Here is a 26,052-nt window from a genome sequence, read left to right as displayed (position 1 = left end):
CGCCCACCTGGCACAGGGGGGTGGGGGTGCCGCCCAGGCAGGGGCAGGAGAAATGACCAGCAGGGAAGGAGACTCATCTCTCCCTTAAGAACCTTAGTATTTGTTTTCCCTTAAGGTCTGGGGACTCAGGGATTAGTACTGGAACGCTGCAAGAAATCAGTGTCACAGCATCCAAGGCCCATCTGGTCTACTGCAGAGGGAAGAGTGAGTTAGGATAACACAGTGAAAATCTGTGAGACAGTGGTCTCTGTGTCCCCCACGTGGGCTTCGTGAGTAATCACTATCTATCTACCCCATGGAGACCTTCCCACTGGGAGGCTGTGGTTCCCAGAATGGGGGGACGGGATCCTGTTCCTGCAACTTCCGAGTGGTACAAAGAAGCAGATACTGGGAGAAGCATTTCAAAAGGTGTCATCCTGGGCTCACTGGCTGCGGGCAAAAAGCAAGTGCGTTTACTAGACTGGGGGGGTTAACCAGCTGCTCTCTGTAGTTTGACAAAAAAAATGATACCAAGTGAGCTGCTTCTAACTATTGTCACAAAGTAACAAACAGATGGTGAGTGGCTGTGACTAATGTCAAAAACTCTCGTGTTAGAAGATCCTGACTGGCCAGATTCCCACAAAAACATAATGAACTTAATTAACAGCAGTGAGCAGGCCTCTGTTGCTGAGGACATGAAACAAGCAGGAGTTAGTTTGCTGCAATCAGGGTCGAAATAGCTCTGTTTCCCTGGTGGCCCCATGAATCTTCCTAAGTGCTGAGGTAAAAACCCTCATCTACTGGAAGTCTGATGCAAGGCCGTCTTGCAAAACTCAGAGGCAGATCATGATCCAAAGCCTGAACGGACATACTTGAGGCTGCAAATCTGAGCTTCCGAAAGTCACGCAAGGGATGACAACAGATTGACATGACTTCCCTAGGCTTGGAGAAGAGTACGAGTTCTGACCAGCCACCTGAAGTGTCACTAGTGAAAGTTACCTTCCCTTAACCCCAGTGGCCTGGTGGGCACAATGAAGAGTCCCTTCTGGTCTCCAGGACCACTCAGAAGCCACCAGGTCACTGGGCTATTGTGACTTGCATGCAGGACGAGGGCCTCATAAGGGGTAAGAGCTTTAACAAAGAGATGCTTTGTTTCAGGACTGTTTGGGAGCCCGAGAGATGTCCCACGTCCCCTTGATGGAGAGCGGAGAGCTACACAATATGTTCAAAGAGTTGTGAGAAACTCATGCTGCACAGGTGAACGTGTAACAGAGCCACTTCAGGTAATTTAGGGATATCTTGGAGCACACCTGGCTTTTTCAATGGAGGTCAAAGAGAGTTACCCTACTGTTCCATAGTATTAACCTTGAACAAACACCGAACACTTACACTATGCCAGGCATTTAGCTGGCATACACACAAAGGAAAGAAAGAGAGCGAGTAGTTCCTGCTCTTGTGGGGGCTGTATGTCGTCAGCGTCAGAGTCTGAACAGCACGCTGTGTGAATCGGACACGAATACGTGCAGTGTGCCATCAATCACAATGTTGTGAGCGCTGCCTGTGGGCCAGGACTGCATGCACCGAGTGGAATTTGAGGTCTCGCTCTTCCCTCTGTTCCCACCACGGGGGAGGGTCCCATCTCCATCCTCATCTGTCTGCCCTGCACTGTCAGGGCAGAGAGGTGGACTGACAAGCATGACGCCTCATCGCTCCCACCTGGGCCCCCAACAACATGCTGGGCTCTGCTTATGCAGAAGGTAATGCTGGAAGTGTCCAGCCTCACCTGGAGCTCCTCGCTCCCCTTTTTGTCCTGGGACTCCGGCAGGGCCTGGAAGGGTGTTGGGCTCTCCTGGCTCGCCCCTGTCCCCAGCAGCACCTGGGAAACCTGGGTCTCCGTGGAGGTCTTCACCTGTGGCAGGGTCAAACAGAGGCAACATCACCATCTTCAACCACCCAGTGAAAGAAGAGGAATGCTCTCCAATGGGATGGAAAGTAGAAGACCAGAAGGCAGCTGTGGTGATTTCAGCTTGCTGTGTGGCCTTGGTGTCCCACGGCCTGACACTGGTACACCATTGCTCTGAACTGAACTGTTTCCCTGAAATTCATATGCTGAAGGCTTAATTTCCCATGTGATGGTTTTGGGAGGTGGAGTGTTTGGGAGGTGACTGGGTTAGATGAGAACACGAGGATGGCTCCATGGTGGGATTAGTGTTCATACAAGAGACCCCAGCCTTGGCTGGTGTAGCTCAGTGGATTGAGCGCGGGCCTGCAAACAAGCGTGTTGCAGTTCGATTCCCAGTCAGGGCACATGCCTGGGTTGCAGGCCAGTTCCCAGCAGGGGACTCATGAGAAGCAACCACACATTGATATTTTTCTCCCTCTCTCCTTCCCTTACCCTCTAAATATAAATAAATAAAATCTTAAAAAAAAAAAAAGAGAGACCCCAGAGAGCTTGTTCTCTCTCTCCACCATGTGGGGACACAGCGAGAAGGTGGCTGACTACAAGCCAGGGAGAGGCCCTCACCGGAACCAGACCCTATCAATGCCTAGATCTCGAACCTCCAGTCTGCAGAATGGTGAGGAATAAATGTCTGCTGTGTAAGCCCCCAGCCTGTGTCACAGCAGTCCATACCGACTAAGACAGGATTATCTGTTTCGGAGGATAAGCACAGCCCCAGGACAGGCGGGGCACCCACTGCCTTCCCTTTGCCGATGAAATGAAAGATTACAGATGCTGCTGAAAATACAAAACATTGTTTCTTTCTCCCTCCAAAAGCCAGATGGGCCCGTTCAACACAACTTCTGACTTAGGGGGATAGAGTCTTAGGGATCACATCTCTGTGGCCTGCAGAACCACAGGGACCCCGAGTCCACATAGCCTCAGGGGTGATCAAACAGTCCTCATGGGGCAGTCCTGCTCTCTGAACAGCACCCATCACACCCTGCATCCCAGTGGCCCTCCTCACCCCCCACCCACACCTGCTGGGCATGGCCGTGTGGCCACGTGGGCCTGTGCCTGCAACTGCCATGGGTACCTGGGGATCCTGGAGAGCCTTTGGTGCCTGGCAGGCCGTGTAATCCACCGATGCCTTGGATGCCCGGTAAACCTGTGTGGGTTTCACTCACAGTTATTTCATGCATGGGAGAGCAAAGAGAGCAACCCGTACAATGAGTCAGACATGTTATCATTTGCTAAGATGTGGTCACCCATCCAATTTATTCAAACCCCCACAGACAGGAAGCAGTTCAGCAGCTAGTCTGACGTGTAAATGAATCACTTCTATGTCACCTGAGAGTACCGGTTAACCTAAGGATGGATTTCCTAAAATCTCTACTGACTCATAGAGCCAGGAGGGACCTGGAAAGTGGTAAGTTCTGTTTCTTTTCTTGGAGCTTGAGTCACTGGACATATTTGGTTTCTAAAAATTGCCTGGAACCAGTAGCCTGGCATTAGGTCCATTCCCTTTGGATTCTTGAAGACAAACATTTCTAAGCATTTCTAAAGTAGGACAAAGAACGCAGGCAGCGATTCGTTTTGTGATGTGGAGCAACAGAGCAGCTGCAGACTTGCCCATGGCCACAGGTCTGGCCAGCCTTGATTAGGGGCCTGTCAGGGCACCCAGGACCTGTCCCCTGAGCGGTGGCCTGTCCAGGTCAGGTGCATAACTCTCCAAACCCCACTAGTGGCTCCACCAGACCACTATCAGTGGGAAGCTGGGAAGTCTGTGGTGGAACAAGTTCGTGTCTGTCCCTCTGGTCCCTCCTTTGCACTGCCCCTGTGTTGACCAAGGATTGGCCCTATAGCTTCCTGGGCAGTTTTCACTCATTGTTCTGGGGAGGGACGCACCTCTGCAGACTGACAGGTCTGTCTTCTCCCAGTGGACCTGAGCAACTGCAAACCCGGTTCTAGGTGTGCTTTGTGTGGACAGTAAACCACACACACCCCTGCCTTTGACCTCACACAGTCTTACAGAAAGCAGTGTGGAGAGAGGCCAACCTGGCTAATGGTGCCCCTCTTCAACTGGCAAATCTATTTCTAAAACACTTTGCCCTTGTATCTGTGAAGAGAGAATAGTCGTACCTGGTAAGCCTGGAACACCTGGCCAGCCATAATCTCCTTTCTGGCCAGGCACTCCAACCCGGCCAGGGTCTCCTTGCTGCCCTCTCAGGCCCGCCTGTCCTGGAAAGCCTGGGGGAAGAAGGACACATCCATAAGTCGAACAGAAACCCTGAAGCCCTTGGGAGAGGCCTACCTGCCCGGCCTCCAGGTCCTGCCTGGAGAGGAGAGGAGGGGGTACTTTTTGGGAGAGGACCACCTTTCCTTCAAGCAGAGAATGCATGTGGCTTTGGACTCCACATTTAAGTTTAGTGGGGTTAGCTCAGCCTTGCCAGAGAGAGAACAGCTGTGTTTTCTTAGTCTTATCCTATCATCCAAATAGAAGTTTGGAGAGAACCCATGAAACAAGCCCTTCAGGATTAGTCTGTCAGAATCACAGGTCCTGGGTGAAAAGTAAACAAAGCAAAAGCAGCAATAAACCAAAAAGAGCATGAAATTAGTTCACTGTTTGCTTTCTGTCATTAACTTGGGATCCCCGAAGGAATTTCTACTTTCCCAAATTTGTGAAAGAGGATCTGCAACAAGAACTCAGTCTGTGTTTATGCAGAGACGGACACTGGGCCACACAGACGCTCCCCCACAGCCAGGCTGGTTTGCTTCTGTGTGTTTGGTCCTAAGGCACAGCCAGGGAAATGGGTGACATGCAAGAGCAAGCTTCCTGGTATGAGGTGTGATCGCAGCAGACAAGTCCTTGGGGAAACTGGCTGCTTTCGTGCTGGGGCATCGGAGATTTGGAGGCTGCGCTGTACTCTGCCCCACCAGCTGCTGCACTGTTAAGCCAGGCCCCAGGGAGTGCGCGTGCCCGAGGGGGATTGTGTGGCTGCAGGAGAGTTTACCTGTTTGCCCTGTAAGTCCGGGAGGGCCTTGGGCTCCTGCTATGCCTGTTATCCCAGGGAAGCCGATATCACCTTCTGCTCCTTTCTGTCCAAAGAATCCCTTCAGACCTGTAACCACGGATTTACTGCTCAGAACAAACCCCAGACAGTGCATCAAACTGCGCTCAGTGCTCACAGGGTTCAAGGGGATGCAAGGGAAAGGACGCCTCCACGCCGCACGTGGTGTTTGTGTGAATGGGGCTCAGGGCCTAAACATGTTCCTTCATCAACGAATTTTTTTCACCTAATTCTTCCCTCTGAGCCTGCGATCAGCACCCTCCTGCATCCCCTCCCACACCGAACAGGGCTGAACGGTGTCACCACCAGGACACCTCGGAAGTCATGGTGTGCCGCTTCAAGCCCAGGACACAAAATTCATCCCTGCTTCCCCTCGGTCATCTCGCTTGGATCTCGTGCTCTTGAGGAAGCCCCTGCCATGTTGTGAGGACACTCACGCAGCCCTGAGAGAGGCCCTGGTGTGGAGGAACTGAGGCCTCCCCTCTATGGCTGGGTGAGAGCGCCATCTGGGGTGGATGCTCCAGCCCCAGTCCAGCCTTCAGGTGATGCAGCCCTGCCCACCTCAGAGCTGGGATCTCACAAAGGAACCAGTCAGAACCAGCTGCTCCCTAATTCCTACCCTCAGAAAACCTGTAGTACTTGTTGATGTTCTAAGCCACTGCACTTTGGTACCTTATTAATAAGCATCAATAGATAACTAATCAAAGCCCTTATCAGAGTGGCTTTTTTAAAAAAAAACCCTTACCTAAGGATATGTATATTGATTTCAGAGAGAGAGAGGCAGGGAAAGAGCAGGGAAGAAAAGAGAGACAGAGAGAAACACCAATCTGTTGCTTCCTGTATGCACCGGACTGGGGATCAGACCTGCAACCTAGGTACGTGCCCTGACTGTGAATAAAACCTGCAGCCTTTTGGTGTATGGGACGACACTCCAACTGAGCCGCCTGGCCAGGGCCAGAGCAGTTTTTAATGTGTTATGTGCCATGGAATTCTGGGGGATTTGTTAAACATGCAGTGTTTGAGCTTCTCCTAGAGGTGACGTAGCAGGTCTACGGTAAGGCCTGGAATCTTCATTTTCAACAAGCACCTGAGGTGGTCATTGGGCAGACATAAAGAAGTGCTGCCTTCATGTTAGAGACAATATTCTGTCAAATGTTTTGGTGATTTCTGGTATGTTGGAAGGTTTGACAAACTTCAGACCAACCTGAATTCCACATAGTCACTTTTGCCCTGTGTCTTTTTAAATCCATGAGGCTATTGCGTAGACAAAATACTGTTAACGTTTTTCTGGACTTGAAGAAAAACTACCTAAGAAGTTCTGCTTATTTTCTATGAACTCTTTGACTATTTTGAAAATCTGCTCAAACCTGCTCATCCCCACTCAAACTGAGTGAGTCCAAAGTGGTTTGTCACTTCATCCTCTGAGAGAGCCGGCCTAATCACCGGCTCCCCAAGACCCCTCACATCTGGGAGCTGATCTGACCCAGGACCCCGCACCCACTCCCTCTGCTGCGCAGGCTCTGTGGCTGACCTCACTCGGCACACCCACTTTTCTCAGGGTGACCGGGACACCTGCAGGCATGGTTGATAAACTGCCACTGCCCCTCTGCCCCTGAGATACAGTCCCCTGGCGACAGACAGACTGGGAGGTTCTATTTCCTGGGCCCACAGTTGAACTATAATCTAAACATCCAGGGGTAACAACCATAATTCTTGGGGGAAAGTAATTTTTCTTTCTGATATTTTCAGATGCACAAATGACATATGGAAAGATGGCTTCACATTTCTGCTATTATAAACCAAACTGCCAAAACACCGTAATTTTTTTTTCGGACGATAAGATGCACCTAGGTTTTAGAGGAGAAAAACAGGAAAAAAATTTTTGAAGCAAAAAAATGTGGTAACATATAACATAATATTTCACCAATGTAAATGTAAACAGAACTCAACTGCAGCATGAACGATCATTATTCCTCCCAAATTTGGAGGGGGAAAAGGTGCATCTTATAGTCTGAAAAAATACAGTAATTATTCAGGCTAGGAGATCCAGACAGCCAAGAGCCAGAAGGCTCAGCAGCCCGGGCAACCCTGTGACGGTGAGGAGAGCCATCGAGAAACCAAATTCTAGATCCACATAAGTCCAGAGAGGCCAGTAGATGAGGGTGCCTGTTCCTGAGTGGTAGTCCTCTGATCCCATGCTAGCCTGGATATCCCTTTCCACTCTGGAGCTCTTTCTAGATAAAGAACCAGGACAGCATCCTCCCCACTGGGTGAAGAGGCTCTTCCCGCCCCCACCAGAGCTATCCCAAAAAGCCTTGGAGCTCCAGGCAACTTAAGCAGTGTGGGACCTCCCGAAAACAAGATGCCCAGAAGAAGGCATCATCCTATCACGTGGTGAGAGGATATTTCAAGTCCCTTGAGATATGACTATAGGCAAGAATTTTGACCTAGAACTTCAGGGATGTTCAAAGAGGAGGAATGAGCTCCTGTGCCACATGAGACTCCTGACTGCACACAGGGCCGGGGAGCTTCCCCTTCTTGTCTTACTCAAGAGATGGGCCAGACTTCCACTGACCTTTCTTCTCGACCCTTTGCTGTTTATGAGGAGCTCCAGTCGCCACACCAGCCGCTCCGTGCCCTATAATGTGTCCCAGGAGTCTGGGCTCTGCTTTTTCCCATGAGTCTCATTTTATAGGCCACATAAAATGTTGATTTTTATGAACGTTGATTCCGGCTATCTTCTCTTTCAGGGAGAGCCAGAGAGAGGTTTCCTGACTTTGTCTTCAATTCTACCTTAATTAAAAACTTCAGAGCCTCCCTTGCACACTGGGCTTGAAGACCTCAAACTATTCCCTATAATGGGATCCACAGTGTTTACAGAATAGTGACAGATTTGGCAAGCCAGTTCATAAGTGATGACACGGAGAAGGGGTTAGGGCTGTGCTGGGAGGAAGAGTTGGAAAATGACTTATGTACCTGGTGCTCCAGTGATACCTCGTTCCCCTTTCAGGCCTGGGCTTCCTGGTAAATTTATAGTGTCTCCAATATCACCTGTTGGGTGCAAAAAAAAAAAAGATGGTTGAGAACAGGTCTTCCTGTTGGCATGTGGTTAGTTTTACAACTTCTGTTGTGCTACATTCTTAATAAAAATAATTTGCTTCAAAATAAGTAATGGCATCTGCAGATCAGACATCAGCACAAATTCCCAGAATGCTCGGGGTTGTGGGGGCCATATTTTCCTTGTTAAGCAAAACTTACCGATGTCACCTGTGGGGCCAGCCTCGCCATAAAGACCTGTTCTCCCAGGAGAACCCTTGTCACCCTAGAGTCAAACATAAAACCATCTTAAAAGGTTATTCATAAAATAAGTTTGTAATTTTGAAGGTTATTGTGTACAACCATGTGATATGCTAAAAACAACACCCAGTCCCTGGCTGGCATGACTTGGTTGGAACATCATCTCTGAAACCAAAAGGTCATAGGCTGGATTCCCAGTCAGGACACATGACTAGGTTGCAGCTTTGGTCTCCAGTTGGGGTGCGTCTGAGACGCAACCAATTGATGTTTCTCCCTCACGTTGATGTTTCACTGTCTCTCTCTCCTTCCCTTTCTGCCTAAAAAATAATAATAAAAAGCAACACAAACCCCAAGATTTGTGATGTCCTCATTCTGTAGAAAACCTCTTAAGATTTTCAATGCAATAAATATAGTAAGTATAGTAGTTGCTTACACCTTCTTATTAGAATGAAATAAAGTTGGTGGCTGTATTGAAATGAATGACATTACTGATGCAGACCACAGCCATGATGCCAGTGACAATAACCATGGCTGACGGCTTCCTCACCCTCTGCCAGGCTTTCCATGGGTGAACATGTTGGGTCCCATCTTGAGAGCTTTTTAAGTGTTACTTCAACCCTATGGAGTAGGTGCTATTATTCTGCATTTGATAGGTGAGGAAATCGAGGCACGAAGCTAATTAAGCCACAGAACTGGGATACTGATTTGGGCTGCCAGATTCCCCAACTTGCTCCATATCGCATGGCTGTGCACTTCCATCTGTGGAGACAGTGCCTTCTACACAATGTTCATGTTGATAATGAGATTGAGAGGGTGTTTGAGTCACTCTGTGACTCCAAAGAAACCATGGTTTTACCTTCTGAAGTGCCTCTGCCTCACAGGGAGGGTGGGATTTCTGGTCTACCTTGCTCCCTCTGATCTCTGCTTTAGCATCAACCTGGGACTTCAGAACTGTCCTTTCCTAGTGTGGCTTGTGTGTCTAAATGATTAATGAAGCCCTATTTTTGTAGGAGTGGGGAGGATGCGCCACAAGAGGTACCCTTACTTAACCATCTATTTTTCTTTCTTAAAGCCTGCTTTATTAAAGCATAACTTACAGTGCAGTGCACTCATCTTAGATGCTCAATCACTTCTTACCCATGTGACACCCAGATAGACACAGAGCATTCAGCACTCTAGAAAGTTCCTCTGTGCCCTTTCCTACTCAATAATCCTGCCTCTCTTTGGACTTGCCTCTATTAAACAGTCTTGTCATAAAGATGGAATCTTATCAAATGTACTTCCTGTTTCTGGTTTATTTTGTTCAACATAAAGTCTGTGAGATTCCCGTTTGTGTTTTTGCATTTATCAATAATTTTCATTTCACTCTTATGCACTAGTCCACGGTCTGAACACACCACGTGTATTTAACCTCCATCCTGCTGATGTTTCCCAGTGTTTGACCGTCATGGATAAAGCTGCTGGGAACATCGGCACACGGGTTCCTCAGTAGACATACTGAAGCTGTGTGACTAACTGCACACAAGGTGGTATAAGGCCCCCTCAGCTATAGATTTTGGGGTGATGGAATGAAGACGCCTGAAGAATTCTGAGGTCTTCATGTACACCAGGCTAGGCTGGGCAGAAGGGCAAGCCACAGCCTGTTGCTAAAGGTTCACTACGGGGTAGCTAGACCTTCTGATCTGCCCCAAATACGCTGATCTCTCTGTGAATGCCAAAGTGAGTCACTTGTATGCTGAGGACTGTGAGTGTATAATAGCCTTTTAAATGAAAGGGGATAAAAAGAGAATTCCATGAAATACAACCTGTTGAGAGCCAGTCCGTGCCATGTTACGTATACTATCTATACTGCACTCCATAAAACTGCAAGGAAGCTACTACCTGCGTTTTACAGATGAGGACACAGGTGTGTAGAGGTGAGAGCCCTTCTCGGGTTGGGGTCCACCACTGTTACCATGAAAACATGGGGCCCGAGACATAGAGAGTGCTCAAAAGACATGAACTGAGTAAAGAAACGAGGAAACGGCAGGCCAGTTGTCCCCCCCTGCTATGATTCAGTACTGGGTTTTCAGTGCTGATGTCCCGTATGTGCTGGAGTTGAGAGCCCAGATCTCTAAAAATTCAAGTTTTTTTCTCTAGGTTACCATGAACAAACACAGACACCATGCTTCAACCCATGAAGCTCACAAAAGGGTGGCAGTGGAGGGGGCGGCACCCCAGTCACCACCAGTGTTGGCAGGAGCACAGTGCTTCCTTACGCTGACCCAGGGACCCCACCTGCCTGGGGCTCCATCTCTGAACCTGTGCCTTGACCACACACATGCTGTAAATGCTGGGCCACGGCACTGCGGTCAACAAGCAAGGGCAGAGGAGTCGACAAGAAGACGTGGGGTGAAAGGCACCCACTTACCCTACTTCCTGTGACGCCTGGAAACCCTAGAATTCCGGGGGAACCGGGCACACCAGGAAACCCTGGCAAACCAGGTATGCCGGGAGCTCCGACGTCTCCTTTGACTCCTTTGACGTAGCCGGGCTGCCCAGGCAGCCCAGGGCTGCCCGACAGTCCGGGGATCCCTGGCATTCCTGGAAGGCCTGCAGAAAGACACCGAGTGTCATGCCCTGGTGAGGACATGGCATCTGCCCTCCCCAGCTTTCGACTTTGCTGTCCTGAGTGCTGCAAATCTTAAAATGGGAAGGCAAGGCTAATCGGCCCTCAAAGAACCACCCATGAGCCCATGTGTTGAGATGTCAGGGTGTCAGGCACAGGGACATCTCTGGTGCAGAAGCTGCTGCTCCTTTAGACTCAGAGAAGCAGGGTGGGCAAGAGGCTGGGCAGGGAGGGACGGGACCCCTCACAGGTCTGACAGCTCAGAGGTCAGACTGGGCCTTTCGGCAATACCTCACCTTTTAGACCCAGGAAGCCTTTCAAACCCATAGGTCCTTCATCTCCTTTCTCCCCTTTAAACTGTACAATTATATGTGGCTGGATGATGGGAGGTGGTCCTGGGGGGCCTGGCTCCCCTCGGTTTCCTGGAAGGGAACAGAATGCAGTTATTTCACTTGACCTCTAGACCAGGTATAAAAACACAGGTGGAGAAGGCCTCTCAGCTGCTGCTGTCCTTCAAAACCCGAGCCCCGAGAGGCTCTGAGACACAGTGCCTTGTCGTCTGGCCCTCCTCTACACTTTCTCTACAGTGGAGGTGTGGGCACATCGGGGTGGAAGGGGCTGCTCCCCACAGCAGTGCTGCCTGCGCAATGCAGGGATGAGTGTGATGGGGTAACACAGAACGTGAGGGTTTCCTATTTGCACTCTGAAGAGACAGCAATCCAACTTGATCGCAAGCTGGAAAGCTCACATGAGGAAGAGGGCAAGCTCAGTCCCCTTCCTGTAGGTGCCGGCCGGGCCTCAGAACTCACCACGGGTCAGCCAGGGCTGGGCGCCCACAGTAAAAGTGGCTCGGGTGTTGCACAGGGACTTGTAAGGAGGTAAGGAACTGGTTGGGGGCCTGGGAGGCAGCAGACCAGCCAGAGAATTGTGCCATATGGTTCAGGCTGAGAATGTTCCAGGATCTGGGTTCACTGGAGACGGCAGCTGGTGAGATTCAGACTCAGCTGAATGGAATTTCGCTCCATACACTGAATATTTATTGAGCACGTAGTGCTGGGCTAGATACGGAGGGGACAAAGGTATCAGCTGTTCCTGCCCGTCCCTGCTGCCCAGCAAAGGGCCGGGCAGCCCATGGTTTATCTACTTCACTGCAAGGAGGCTGGAGGAAAACGTGTGATGGAGTCAGGAAAAAAACGGGGTAGAATCCAAGTGTAACTTCATTTGAAATTTAATTTTAAAACACCAGTTTTTGCTCAGTGGCCTATAAACTCTAAATTAACATAAAGATTATTTAAAAATTTGAGTGTGAGTAGACAGCTTGGAAAAAATAGTGCCTTAGACTGTAACTTCTATTTTTCTAAGAATTTGTAAAAGTTTTAACTCTTCGAAGAGCAATTAAATTTCCAAAAAAAAGCAGCTTGATGGAGATGTAATTTACAAACCATACAATTTACTCATTTAAAGAGAACAATTCAGTGGTTGTCAGTGTACTCAGAGCTGGGCAAGTGGCAGCACAATCTAACTTTGGGTCCTTTTCGTCACTCCAGGAAGGAGGCCGATGTCCATGAACAGTGGTTCCCCGACCATTATCTGGACATTTCACATACATGGAATCAGACAATACGTGGCATAAAGTTTTCAAGTTTTATGTATGTTGTAGTATGTGTCAGTACTTCGCTCACTTTTATTATTGCTGAATAATATTGTTATATGGACATGCCACATTTTGTTTATCTGTGATGGATGTTTCTACTCTTGGTTATTGTAGATAATGCTGCTGTGAACATTCGTGTACAACCTTTCGTGTGGACACCTTTTCGTTCTCCTGGGTGCAGACGGAGTAGATCTGCTGGGCGACTCTACGTTTAACTTCTTAGGACACTGCCGGACGGTCTTCTACACTCACTCTACCACTTTCTATTCCTGCGAGCCACGTAAGAGGGTTCCCATTTCTCCACAGCCTGTCCATACTTGTTATCAGGAATTGAGTTTTTAGAAACAATCGCGATACTTTCAGAACAAAGGTGTTGGAACAAAAGTCATGAAAATGTGGCTTGCTGGTAACACATCCTCAACAAGAAGCCTCACACTTGGGGTTTGGAGAGCCTGGCCCACGGCAGGCCTCGAACCAGCCTCATTTCTGTGGGTCACAACCTCTTCGGCACAGCCTTGCACCCCTCCCCCGCAATACCGTGTCCCTCCTTTGCCAACGGCATTCCCCTTGTTTAGAATTTATTCCTTCTGTTTTTCACCTGGCCTCACGTGGCTCACATGGAAGAACCGTGGCCGGATATGTTTCTTTCTAGTTGGTTCTTAGAGCTGCCATCACTTAGTTCTCAAAGTTCCCTTTGACTGGAATTATTCCCTTATTTCACTGTCAGTGTGTGGAGGCAGGGATAAGGACTACTGTTCTTTATTAGTTTGTGTCTTTCAAAAGTGTCTACCTTTTTGGGTTCCTAGAAGACCCATGAAAGTGAGTCTCAACTCTGTGCAAAAGACCTTAAGAGAAGCAGGCACACCTTTCACGCCTGGCTGGCCAGCCAGCCCCTTTCCCCCTGGAACTCCGAACAGTCCGGCTTCTCCTTTGCTTCCTGGAAGCCCGGGTCTTCCTTGGGGCCCAAGCATGCCTTGGAAACCATCCATCCCCGGAGAACCTCTCTCCCCTGCAGAAGGAGCAAGGAAAATCTTGGGTTAGGCATGGATAAACCCGTGGATATTTCCGTCTCACTCGTCTGGCATTTCCACAGAGTGAGTCACATGAGAAGATGCTGGGATTCTTTTTGTCTGTTTGCTTGCTAATATTCTTAACTTAAAAAAGGGGCTTGCATGCTGACCTATGTACAGAGTCATAGGTACAGAATCAGCCCACCGGCCATCCGACTGCCAGGGACAGGACATCAGGCACATGCACAGTGGTCAGGCAGAAAGACGTGAGGAAAACTGGGAGGTTGCCTAGGTCGGTGGGCCCATGGAGAAGAGGTAAGAAGGGGCACCAGAAGTTCACATGGTGCTAACACCACACCCAGCATGGAGACCTGGCAAAGAACCACCGGAAAATCAGATCGCTGTGTCTCCTGCAACGGTCGAAGGCCAGAGGGCTCCACTTCTGGATGGACTGGCCTCCATTTGTGGGAAAATAACCCTACGCTGGTGACCAAGCATCTTCCCGTTTTGGTTCCTGTTCACCAGCCTCCGGATGGGAATCCTATCTCCTGAGGGGACTTGCCCACAAACTTCCCCCTGGATAATAATTCCTGTTTCTCAGGTAGTGGCTCTCCTGGTAAACTAAGAAATCGGCCTTTTGGGCGCATCATTCCCACCCCACCTAAGCGGCATCAGCCACTTTTCCCCGGGCTTTGGCCTGCAGGCGTGTGGGGGGGTCCTCTCCGGCAGCGCTGTCCCAAGCCCAAGTTTAAATGCCCAACACCCTGTGAGGTAATTCCTAGTCACGTCACACAGTCACCTTTCAGTCCGGGGGCACCGGGCATTCCAGCCATCCCCACAAGGCCAGGCTGTCCCGGCGGGCCTCTCTCGCCCGAGAAACCAAGATCGCCTCTATCACCGGGGACACCTTTCATGCCCAAGGGGCCAGGGACCCCTGTGTCGCCTGGGTCCCCTCTTTCTCCAGGCAGACCTGTCCAAGAGAGGGGTCAGAAAAATAAAACAGCATGCACACACCATACACAGAGAAAATGCCTCTTCCAATACTTTTAAGGCATTAATTACAAAAACCTTTCTGATAAAAAGAAAACTTTTGAGGAGGAAAATACAAAACGGTAACTATAAAGGTGCATTTTCAAGGTGTGACCGCAGGATGCAGAAAACTCGCCAGGACGGCCTTTCTAAAGAGGTCTTTTTTTGAAAGCTGGAGGCTGACTTGTGGGAATCAAGCTAAATGTGACTTGTAGAAAAATCTGACCTTCTCCGCTCAAGCCCTCTTGGCGAGGGAATGCAGTTACAGTGGTGGAATGATCAGGTGGATACAGGGGTCCCTGCCAATTCTAAGCCTGGATGTGATTCCAGGGGGTAGCCCTGGGCTGCCTGCCTCTCTTGGCCATCGCTGGCCGCAGCCTGGGGATTTGGTTCTGGGGGAGCACCTGCACCTGCCCACTTGACTGCTCCCGCCTCATTACGTCATCAGGGCTTCCTCTGCTGCCCAGCGCACCACTTTCCCTTAGTCTCCTACCACACGGTTGCCAGCGTTCTTAATGCAACCCTTTGTTAAAACCCTCAACAGCTCCCTCACCTAGGGGATCTAACTCCTCTGCTCAGCATTCAATGCCTTCTGAACTTTGGCCCAGACCACCAGTCCCCTCCTCAGATTAAGCTCTCCTCACCGGCCAGTTTGGGGGAGCACAGGGCCAAAGCTTTTCTTGGGCATTCCCCCATCTGCCTCCCCTATGCCTCCTGGGAAGGACCCTGTTCCAGTCCTGTCCATCTTCCAAGCCTGGCTTGTCTCATCTCCTCCTCCCAAGGCTGCTCCAGGCTGTCTAGCTCCCCCGCCCCCTGGGAGACCAGGAGCCCCAGGGTCTGTTCACTCCTTTGGCTGGCTCTGGCCCAAGGCATGGCTTTTATGTTTGTAATTCTTTCCCCACCTAAACTGTAGGCTCCTTAAGGCAGGGCTTTTGCATAGATTTTTATAAGCCATGCAGTGCTAGTTAGCTGGTGTTCTATGTCTGAGAACTGGCAAGGCCTGTGAACACGGACACAGAGGGCTCCAAGCCTCCCACCCAGGATTTCAGGTACCGTAACACCAGTGGGTAGCATGGTGTCTGGGGCATCTGTCCCACCTGCGTGGAGCCCCAGTTTTTGGACACACTTGGGGCTACACATGGGGGAAGCCCTGGGCCTGTGTGTAGAGGAGTGTCTGGCTTACATGGGGTCTTTATGTGGCACAGTGGTTCCCTGGTATTGACCAGTTATGGTCCTAGACGAAGTTGTCACCTGACTATGGCAAATGAGAAAACTAGGGTTGGCCCCGGATGGTGCCTGGTCAACGTACGGGCCCTTGACTTCCTTCAGCACCGCCTTGGCTGCCTCCCAGCCTCTCTGCAGGGGGAAGGCAGCCAACGGGAGAGGCCCCAGGAAGCACCAGCCCTGCTGACACCTTGATGTTGGACTTCCAGGTTCAGGACTGTGAGAGAATAAATTTCTGTTGGTTAAGTCATACAGTGTAGGGTACTTCTGGAACCTCTGCAGCTCTGGATGGGGGGGTGATCCTCGGAGCACAGTTTAAGAACTCCCCAGGGGGAGGTGGTGCTTGTTTAGTTGTTAATGTGAGCGAGGCTCTGACCCCTTGTTGGGAGGGTGGGACTCTTACCTTCGTGGCCTATGGTGCCGGGCAGCCCCAAGGGCCCCTCCTGGCCCGGAGCTCCAGGGAAGCCACGCAGCCCTGGTGGCCCGGGCAGCCCCGGTTGGCCGAGAGGTCCTGGGAAGCCGGGGATACCCTTCAGGCCTGGCATTCCTGGCATCCCTTGGCTTCCTGGAACAATTGAGACAAGAGCCTTGAGGTCAACCCCCTGTGATTCACGGCAAGCGATGGCTACATCCTCAGAACTGTTCTATAAAAACGGGATTTAATTTTTTAATGAATTGTGGGACTTCTGGAAAACGCAAAGAAGTACAAAAGGTAAGATCAAAGTAACTCACACCATCATCCTGAGATAATTACTAACATCCTGGTATATTTCCTTCTAGCTTTTTTTCTAGTCACATAAATACACCTAGAAATAGATATTCTACAGAACTGACATCACAGTATAAGTAAAATTTTAATCTAGGTTTTCTTTTCACTTGACATTATATTTTGAGCATTTTGACACATTTAAAATACTCTTTGCAAGACTGTGAAATGGCTATATGAATAATATCCCATCATAAGGACACATTTAGTTCCCTATTTTTTTTGCTCTTACAGTGTTATGAGGAACAGGTGTGTGTGTGTGTGTGTGTGTGTGTATACACACACCCTTCTCTTCCCCTGTTCCCACCTCATTATGTCATCAGGGCTTCCTCTGCTTCCTCTGTGTACACACACACACACACACACACACACACACGTAATGCATGCTCATGTTGTCAGTCATTTTGTTAGGAAAGCGTCCTGGAAATTGACTTAATGGGTCAAAGCAAATGTGAACTTAATGGTTTTGAGTACACTTATTTCAGACACCAGCCTCAGTGTATTTTCCTCCCACTGTTTTCCCAGCATTGAGAACTGGCATTGAAGTGCAGCCAGAAACCTGGTGGACAGGTACAGGGGAAGAGGAGGGAGAAGCAGCTGCATTACTTGGCATGTTTTTGATGATGAGTCACATTTCTTTCTCCTAGTTTTTACTTTTTGGTGAAACTTTTGTTCTTCACTGATATTTCCCTTTGGGGATTCTAGTTTTCTTCTTATAGATTTTAGAATCCCTCATGTACATTAACCTATATTTCTTCTTATCTATTTTAAAGCTTAGCTAGTGCCCAAATTTTCATTTTGTTTTTGATATGTATTTGTACAAACGTGTGTGTGTGTGTGTGTGTGTGTGTGTGTGAGAGATCTTTCCTTGATTTTATGTCTAGAATATCCTGCCCTAACCAGGGATCAGACAACTGTGAGCATGTATTTTCTTTTCTTTTTTTTTTTAACACTAACTCCCTGGACCTCCTTATATTTAGTCATTTTCTCCTTTCTTCTGGGAACTTAAACTTTGTTACATTCATCCAATCAATACTGGTGGAAGGGTCAAAGTCTGCCTTTTGCATGTCTCGCCAATGACTTAGGGCACTCGTTCTTTTATCTCTGATCATCCCACCGAGTGTGCAAGGGTGACTAAGAAGAGGAGGTAGACGAGTGGGGTGAACAGGGTGGGGGGTCATTAACAAAGGGATCGAGTTAGTCCTGGACCAACCCAGACTCTCAAGCCTGTGGTCCAGTTATCTGATTTCTTAAACCATAAGAAAGGTACACAGTAAGCAGGATGCATACAGTGTTCTCACATACTCCTGATTTTCTGTGGGAAATGAGGACACTTATTTTGGGGTTCTATCTTTAGAGTTCACAGCTCCAGGGAATGTGATTGCTGGTGGCTGCTGGTGGTCCCATGAGAATAGGCAGGCAGTGGAGATTTACAGAGAAAAGCCCTGGCTGGTGTGGCTCAGCGGACAGAGCGCTGGCCTGTGAACCAAGGGGTCATCGGTGTGATTCCCAGTCTAAGCATATGCCTGGGTTGTGGGCCAGGTCCCCAGCTGGGGTATGCACTGATGTTTGTCTCCCTCTCTTTCTCCTTCCCTTCCTCTCCCTAAAAAATAAATAAAATCTTTAAAAAAATTACAGAGAAGCCAGGCTCCTGCCTCAATATTCTGTTCCTCCACAGGACAGACAAGCTAACCTCATCCAAGAGCCCTTTGGGCTGCACGACCTGAGTGCACTGAGCACGTGAGGCCGTGGACGCCGTGGCCAGCAGGGTTGAGGCTGGTCTGAGTGCACATTTCTGGGGTGCCTCCCTCATGGAAGTGGACAGGACAGGCCACAAATAAATGGTTGCGATGACCTCTGCTAGTTAGGTGGTTGTCTTGAAAATATCAGGTTGAGGTGTTTTGTTCTTTCAGTTGTTGATGGAGCTCAATATTGTAAGTCAATTTCTATTTATAGAACATCTCTTGAAAAAAAGTAACAACTACGAAAAGTCAGCTGCCCTCAGCTAAGTAAGACTTGTGGGACTAGTTCCTCGAAGTTCTGCTCAGGCACCTGGGCTGCACTGGGTGCCTTCGTAACTGCCCACTGCAGCCAAGTAAGCCAGACGTGGCGTCATCTGCCCACTGCTCCTGTCACAGGGGAGGATGGAAGTGACATGGAAGCAGTTTCTCAAAAATTTTGAAGCCTGTAGGAAGTAGTTACATTTAAAAAAATCTACCGGAAGTGCCCTTCCGTAAAGGAGCTCAGGGCACAGTTGTTACAGGATTGCGGAACAGAATGGTGGGCACATGCTGACACTCATGAGCGTGAGTGCTGAAAGGGTTTTTAAATGACCACGCGTGGGGTGCTGCCCTCCAGTGCCGCCAACTCCTCAGTCTCCACGGTGCTGAGTTACACCTTACGCTCCATCACTGACCGAGAGGTAGTATAGTCGGCAAGGGAGACCCGAAGCATCCTGGCATCGGGTCCCCACTGCGTGGTGGTGGCAGCCAATGACCCACGTACCTGCTGGGCTTAGACAAAGTGGTGTGGTTCAGGGGTGTGTGTAGATGCGTGTGTAAGTGTATGAAGAGTGTAAATAGAGAAAGGTGAGTGCAACTGTGTGGGTATGTCTGTGTGTGTATGCGTACATGTGAGCACATATAAGGGTATGAGTGGGGGCACATATGTGTAGATCTGTGCATGTACAGGTATGATTATGTACACGAGCAGGCAAGGGCATGCATGCATACATGTGGGGGCATTAATAAATGTGTGTATAAGTATGTATGGGGGTGTGCACATGAGCCTGTGTATACAAGCATACGTGAGAATGTGTGGGTGTAAGCGCATTTGAGAGCACATGTGCATAAATGGGTGTGTGTGCGTGTCAGCCACACCCTCTGTCCCATCTCCCAGGCCTGCTGGGAACTGACAGGCTCATTATCAAACCAATTCACACTCCTGAACTTGGTAGGTTCAGTGGCCCTTCAAGAACCAGGCCTCATTACCTTTGTGTCTTCATGTAAGGATGCCCTGCAGGTCTGATGGCGTTTGCTTCCTGAACAACACAGGAAGAAGCCTCCTTGTGCCTGGGCGTGGGGCAGGACCGATGACAAGCCGACGACATGCACACAGTTGATGTGTAAAGTTACAATGAATGCCTCCTGCATCTTCATATTTGACTGGGAACACCCACTATCAGATTTCAATGGTCTGGCAGTCTCCAGCATGTGGTGCACTGAATGTAAATACTTGCTCTTTGCTGACATAAACTTTCATTAAAGGGAGGTGTCTGGGGTTCCCAATGCCAGTTTTGCATAAATTGTAAAGCATCTAATGCCTTGTTTATTAATCAGACAATGGAGATCTTTCTACTTTGCTAAACATACATAGACAATATTATAAACACTATTAATGAATTTTAAAGCGATCAATTTTACACCAACCCATGAGATTGCATTCTAGGTAATTTCTCTCTTCTGCTTCAACCTCTCGCGAAGCATGGCCTGGTTCCTCTTTTCACACCTACTGCACACACTCTGTGGAACGCACCAGCAAGCCCTCATGCTGATTCACACCCAACATGAAAACAGAGTCCATCAGTTAATCCATACTTGTAAAAGGTCTTAAATGACCGTGTTTCCTGGCTATAGAAGGTAAATACAGGATGATGATTACTCTCCTAAAAACATTCTAGAAGAACAATGGAACTAAGTGGGGAAGAGAAAAAGCAAGACTTGTGCCAGAAAGTTCTGTTGCTCCTAACCAAATCCCCCCTAGGAGGGGTTTCACAGCTATCCTGGGAGCCATACTGACTTACCCCTGAATCCAGGTGCACCTCTTTCTCCGGGAAGGCCTTTCAGCCCAGGGTGTCCAGGCAGTCCAGCATCTCCCCGGGATCCAGGCTGGGCTCCCAGGACTTCACCAGGAAGGCCCCTGTCCCCTGGGGGTCCGACTGGTCCTGGTAGGCCGCTGGGACCTGGGAGTCCATCAGGGCCAGGGAGGCCCATCAAGCCTTTGGATCCTCGGGGCCCCACGAACCCTAAAAGGAAACACGGGGTCATCCCCCAAACTGCAGGTTAGCATTGTGATGTTCTAAGAGAGACCCCAGGGGTTTGCAGTCAGGGTCCCCAACTCGAGCCCGAGCCCTGTGGCCCGCTTTGGAGCCACAGCACTCACGAGGCCACCCTGTCTCCCTCTGTTGCCTGGCCCTTAGCCCTACCATTTAGCTACAGTGGATGAGGCCTTTAGAAACAACCTCCCTGGACATGAATCGTCACGATTCATGGCGTCTCACATGGTGCAAATAATCCCCAAGAGACAGGTTTTGTGGGACCTTCCAGGATGTGTTTGCAAGTGAGGGACAGAGCAGTGGGACGGAAAATCCCTCAGAGCCCAACTGTGGCCCTGTAACTGTCTCCTTTGTCATGGGTCCATTTGGAAATGCTTTGAAGGGGAATCGATAGTCCTTTGTCATTGTGAGTATCAACCTCCCATATCTGGATGGAGAAAGGGTGGCTGTCATGTGCTTGGGCAATTGTGTGTTTCCTGAACACCACTGGGTCAAATGGTCTCAGTGCTACTTCCCCTGTTGGGTGCTCACCCCTGATGTGACCTCAGATTGAACTGCAGGAATAGGAAGTCATGTGCTTGTTCAGAAGGAGAGCTTTTTGAGGTTGTTCTTGCCTCGGCTTCAGTGTGCAGGGCATGGGAGGGAGGGCACTGTGTGCCCCTTGTGTGTGGTACACCTGACAAAAAGCCCCCTTGCACAGGGCGCCGGGCCTTTCCTGCGACGGGAGCACTCAGCATGCATAGAGCTGGGAGATGGGCTGAACGGTGTGGCTGTTTGGGGCCCAGAACAAAGGATCTGGACATGACCTGAGAATTAACTAGCTGGACCCTGTTTCAGAGTTTTAATGCTGTGATTTACCCACATAAAGAAGAGCTATGGCTTTCATGGGAATGTTAACAAACTATACATGGGAACTGTGCACTTAAATTTGTGGGTGTGAGTGCGGATGTGAATCTTATTTCTGGGACAGACTCTGGGTGTGTTCTGCAGTCTTTGAAGTGGGGCATTTTCTTCTGTATGTGGTGACAGAAGCATAGTATATTCCATTACCATAGTGACGTGCTTTCTAAAATTGAATAGATCAGTTCCTCCTTTACCCCTTTCCTCTGGTCTACCCAGGCCCTGGTCACTTAAGGGCTTATATTTCAACATAGAACAGGATCTCTACCTGCTGTCAGCTTCCCAAATACCCTGATAATGGGTGTGTCCCACTTGTTCTCCACACCAGGAGAATGCTATGCAGTTCATGCCCTTGAACTTGAACTCGTCTGGGCACTTAAATTATGATTACCAGGTGTCCTTCATATTCAAGGCATTTAGGAAGTGTTTTCCTTCTCTCAACAATTCACTTCACTTTTGTGTATCTGGGATCGACTAAGGGGCAAAGCTGTAACCGCCGAACATTTAGGTGCTCCCAGCAGGGCAACAAAACCATACAGTCCGATTCTCTGGTGTGGTGGCAGGAAACTTTCTTTGTCTCTTTCCAAAGCAGGTTTTTACCAGTCGGCGAAAGACACACGGAATATGCATCCCAGTTTTCAAAACACAGTGAGACGTGTAATAGGAAAGGCAACAGGGTAAAGGTTTGCAACCATCGTTATGGAGTTCAGGAAGGAAGTCTATCAGAGACTGAGATGAAGTTCTACATGTAGGATTAAACCACGTGTCTGAGTGTAGGCCAGGGAAGAGGCAACATTTAATTAATCTTTGCTGAAAATATTTACTAAGGGCTTAAATCTAAGGACACACAGACCCACTGCTCTGTGTGGTATTCCAGACGTGTGGGACATTTATTCAGTTTCTGGATCTCAGTTTGATGTGAATGTTGACATGCTGGAGGGCAGTGATGCAAGTGAGTTTGGAATTCTGAGGGCATGAAAATTATGGCATGAAAAGAACATCCGGCCCTGGCTGGTGTGGCTCAGTGAATTGAGTGCCGGCCTGAGAACCAAAGGGTTGCTGGATCGATTCCTGGTCAGGGCACAGGCCTGGGATTGCAGGCCAGGTCCCCAGTGAGGTGGGGTGTGCGAGGCAACCACACATTGGTGTTTCTCTCCCTTTCTTTCTCCCTCCCTTCCCTGCTCTAAAAATAAAGATATAAACTCTTAAAAAAAAAAAAAGAAAATCTGCAATCCCAGGTCAGGGTGTCCGTCCTTGAGATGCCGTGGAGAGAGGTGACTGCTGTCCCCCAGGGCGGGAGGGGCGGTCGTGCAGTAGAGCCGCTGGTCCCAGGGAACACCAGCAGAGAACCTACTTGAGGCAGACTTCCTTTCAACGGGGGCAGAACTTTCTGGCAATAAGAGTTTCAACGTTTCACAGGTGCTGGGTGACAAGAGGCTAGAACACCTGACCAGAACCCCGCGGGAGGATGTTTCGCCTTGGGCAGCCTTAGTGACTTCTACAGTTTTATTTATTTATTTAAATAATACAATTCCAAAATGCATGGGCCTCTGCATTCCAAGTGACACAGTCACACCCACACCCTTTCAGCCATAACCGCACGGGGCATCTGGGGGTGGGGACACTAGATCGTACGGACGAGCATGCTGACACCCAAGCAGGTAGCCCACCTCACCACCGCTCACTCATTACCAGGGACAGATCCACTCCCCTCTATGCACAGATAAGTAAGTGCCTTCAGCTACTTTCGCCACTTACTGACTTAAATGATTCCTTGCTGTGTCATGTGTAGATGGAATGGTTCAAATTGGTTACTCAGACAAGCTACAGGCTGCAGAGTGAGCAGATAATGCCGTGAAAAGCAAAAACATACACACTGTTTAGCCGGTGAGTGATCAGCAGATTGGGAATCCATGGTGAGAGGACTGTGTGTGCCTTTAATGATAATCACAGAAGAGGATAACACTGTGCGCTCTTAGAATGTTTACTATTAACCAGAGAGAAACCTTTGTGCACGCTTCTCTCTCTCTTTTTTCCTTGCAAAATCTGTATTATCCTCTGCAACACTCCAGTACAACATTCATGATAAAAAAATTCAAGAATGCTAACCTCCTAAGGACAAGAACAAAAGTCATCAAGCACGTGTCAACCCAGTTTCTACACGTTACGGACAGTAGAGCTGGGGTACCCTGATCATCCGCTCACAGCATGTCCTAATCTAAGGGCCTGAGGGGGTCCGACCTGACTTACCTGGGGGTCCTGGGAACCCTTCACGCCCTGGATCTCCGGCGAGACCCTTGGGTCCTGGTGGTCCATCTGCTCCTGGGAATCCTGGTATCCCTCTGAGGCCTTTGGCACCTAAACAATCCAAAGAAATCACAACACGTATCAGAGCCCCGTGAAGAAACCCCAGCAGTAAGGTGAACAGGAAGTGATCGAGTTTGGCACTTGAGTTAATGTGGAGATGGTGAGGCTGGGACCTCAACCCTAAAGCAGCACCTCTGACAGCCAGCCACACCCAACTGTGGACCCCGCAGACCCTGGCGGTGGGCCGCATCCCTCAGTGAATGCCACCAGAGGGCCCGCCTGGCTGGGCTGACTGGTGAAGGGCTCTTCTTGTTGAAGCTGGTAAAGATGGGAAGAGTGGACTGCTTCTTCAAATGACCTCACATCAACACAAGGACAGAAGGGTCACCAACAACAGGGAACCATGACACCAATGAGGAAAACTAGCAAAGCTCAAGTGACCAACTGTAGACCAACTGTAGAGATCAGAAAGTACTTGACAAAGAATTCAAATGAATTTTCCTAGAGAAGCTCAGGTCATATAAGAACACACATGGACAGTAAACAAAATCAGGAAAATAATATACACATGTCATGAGAAGTTTTACAAAGAAACAGAAGCCATAAGAAAACAAACAAACAAACAAACAAACAAACAAATAAATCCTGCAGCTGAAGACTATAAATGACTGAACTAAAATAAAATAGCATCTCTGGGCTTATAGAATGATTTCCAGTATTTAAAATTCATGCTTAAGGACTCAAACTGTAATAATGTTCAATATTAAGGTTCCACAGGGCTCGGAATGCCTGGGTGTGAATCGTGGCTCTCCTATGTGTGTGGTTTAGGACATGTTTCTAAACCTCCCTGGACCTCAGTTTCTTCATCTGCAAAATGGGGAACTAACACCCACTTCATGGGGCGTCGTGAGGACAATGAGATGACTCCTGCCAAATGTCTGAGCAGTGCTTGCACAGGGGTGAGCTCCGCAAATGTTCTAATGAAAAGAAAGCTGGAGTTCCTCACCAATGTCACAGAGCTGGACTTCATGCTTGCCGCCCATGTTCATGGCTCTTCCTTGGAAAGTGGATGCTGTGTGACACCCACTTGCCCCTCCCTCCTCAGGAGTGGGTACGTGACAGCAGAAGTGAGTAAGGAGAGTGAGACTGGAAGCAAGCCAGGGGCTGCTGGCCATGGGAGCCCTGGTCAGGAAGTGAAACTAACAGCCACAGCAGGACAGTGACCCGGGGTCTCAGACACCCAGGCTCTGACTTCTGAGCCCTTTGCAGGGACCAGGCCTCAGATTATGTCTCTGGTCTGACACATGTATGGCACTCTGGTCCTCTCTGACCACAGAGACTTTATCTGTATAAGACCTTCTTGCATAAAGCAAGGTTCTCAGACTGACACTAATCACATGTTCCTAAACACAGGGGGGTTCTCATGAAAAATTCGTCTTATTTGTCTCCGTTTCCATCAGGTCCAGTGTCAATGTCAGGATGCAAGGCCAAAAACTCTACAGACTTACTTGATCTGAGCAGACGCTGTATCATGACTCCCAAGCCTGGGAGGGTCTCTCCCTGATAGTCAGGAAATGAAGAGATGAACCCAGAGCTTCAGAAACCTGACACCCCCACATTCACTGAAGCCTGGACTACAGGGGCACAAGAAGGGGCCAGGCAGACCTGCATCTGCAGGGCACCACCCTCCTCCCTGGTGAGCTGGGAGGAGCCATCTGGTCACCCCCCAGGCAGTGAGGACAGGCCTGCTCCTGGGCTCTGAGGTTTGGTCAGCTTCCTGAGAGACAGAGTGGCTCTCTGCCTCTTGCCTATGGTCCCTTGGACCCCCTCCACTCTAGACGGTTCTGGAACTCTGGAGCAAACACTGAAGTCTGGGAGGTGGATGACACTGGCACATTTCTGGGGGCCACATTTTGAGTAGCAAGGTGCTTGAAGGTTGCCTGAGTTTCCTCCAGTTATCATGGCCTACACCTTATTGCAATTCTCTCAACTTTTTCCACTGCAGCCTGCAAACATTTACAATACCTTAAACATTTTTAACAAATATGGAAAACTTGAAAGTGTTCCACATCCTTCGCCCAGAGCCAATATACCCAGATTTGAAAAATGTTGACTGATATTACTTATAATGAATGACTTAGACTAAAAAGAAAGTAAAACTTCCTACCAGCTGAATGAAGTAACTCCTAATCTATTGGGCATCTTTGATCTGAA

General features: G+C 49.1%; 1 protein-coding gene across 3 annotated transcripts in view; it reads right to left on the bottom strand.

Moving 5' to 3' along the window:
- The window catches only part of COL4A2 (collagen type IV alpha 2 chain), a 183,693-nt gene that overhangs the window by 8,884 nt on the left and 148,757 nt on the right, over window positions 1-26,052 (bottom strand). For all 3 annotated transcript variants that reach the window (XM_053659816.1, XM_037125655.2, XM_037125654.2), the window contains exons 28-40: window positions 23,782-23,889; window positions 20,380-20,601; window positions 16,215-16,376; window positions 14,358-14,528; window positions 13,414-13,557; window positions 11,191-11,316; window positions 10,697-10,878; window positions 8,248-8,311; window positions 7,966-8,040; window positions 4,933-5,040; window positions 4,061-4,168; window positions 3,015-3,086; window positions 1,763-1,888 (exon numbers count right to left, since the gene is read on the bottom strand). In XM_053659816.1, coding sequence (XP_053515791.1) covers window positions 1,763-1,888; window positions 3,015-3,086; window positions 4,061-4,168; window positions 4,933-5,040; window positions 7,966-8,040; window positions 8,248-8,311; window positions 10,697-10,878; window positions 11,191-11,316; window positions 13,414-13,557; window positions 14,358-14,528; window positions 16,215-16,376; window positions 20,380-20,601; window positions 23,782-23,889 — 1,668 coding nt within the window. The remainder of the gene's footprint in view (window positions 1-1,762; window positions 1,889-3,014; window positions 3,087-4,060; window positions 4,169-4,932; window positions 5,041-7,965; window positions 8,041-8,247; window positions 8,312-10,696; window positions 10,879-11,190; window positions 11,317-13,413; window positions 13,558-14,357; window positions 14,529-16,214; window positions 16,377-20,379; window positions 20,602-23,781; window positions 23,890-26,052) is intronic.

Source organism: Artibeus jamaicensis, unplaced genomic scaffold, assembly GCF_021234435.1.
Source record: "Artibeus jamaicensis isolate MK-2021 breed Jamaican fruit bat unplaced genomic scaffold, CSHL_Jam_final scaffold_833, whole genome shotgun sequence".
In the NCBI taxonomy this organism is placed as follows: domain Eukaryota; kingdom Metazoa; phylum Chordata; class Mammalia; order Chiroptera; family Phyllostomidae; genus Artibeus; species Artibeus jamaicensis.
The sequence above is the reverse complement of the archived record's forward strand: the minus strand, read 5'-3'. Positions and strand labels throughout refer to the sequence as shown.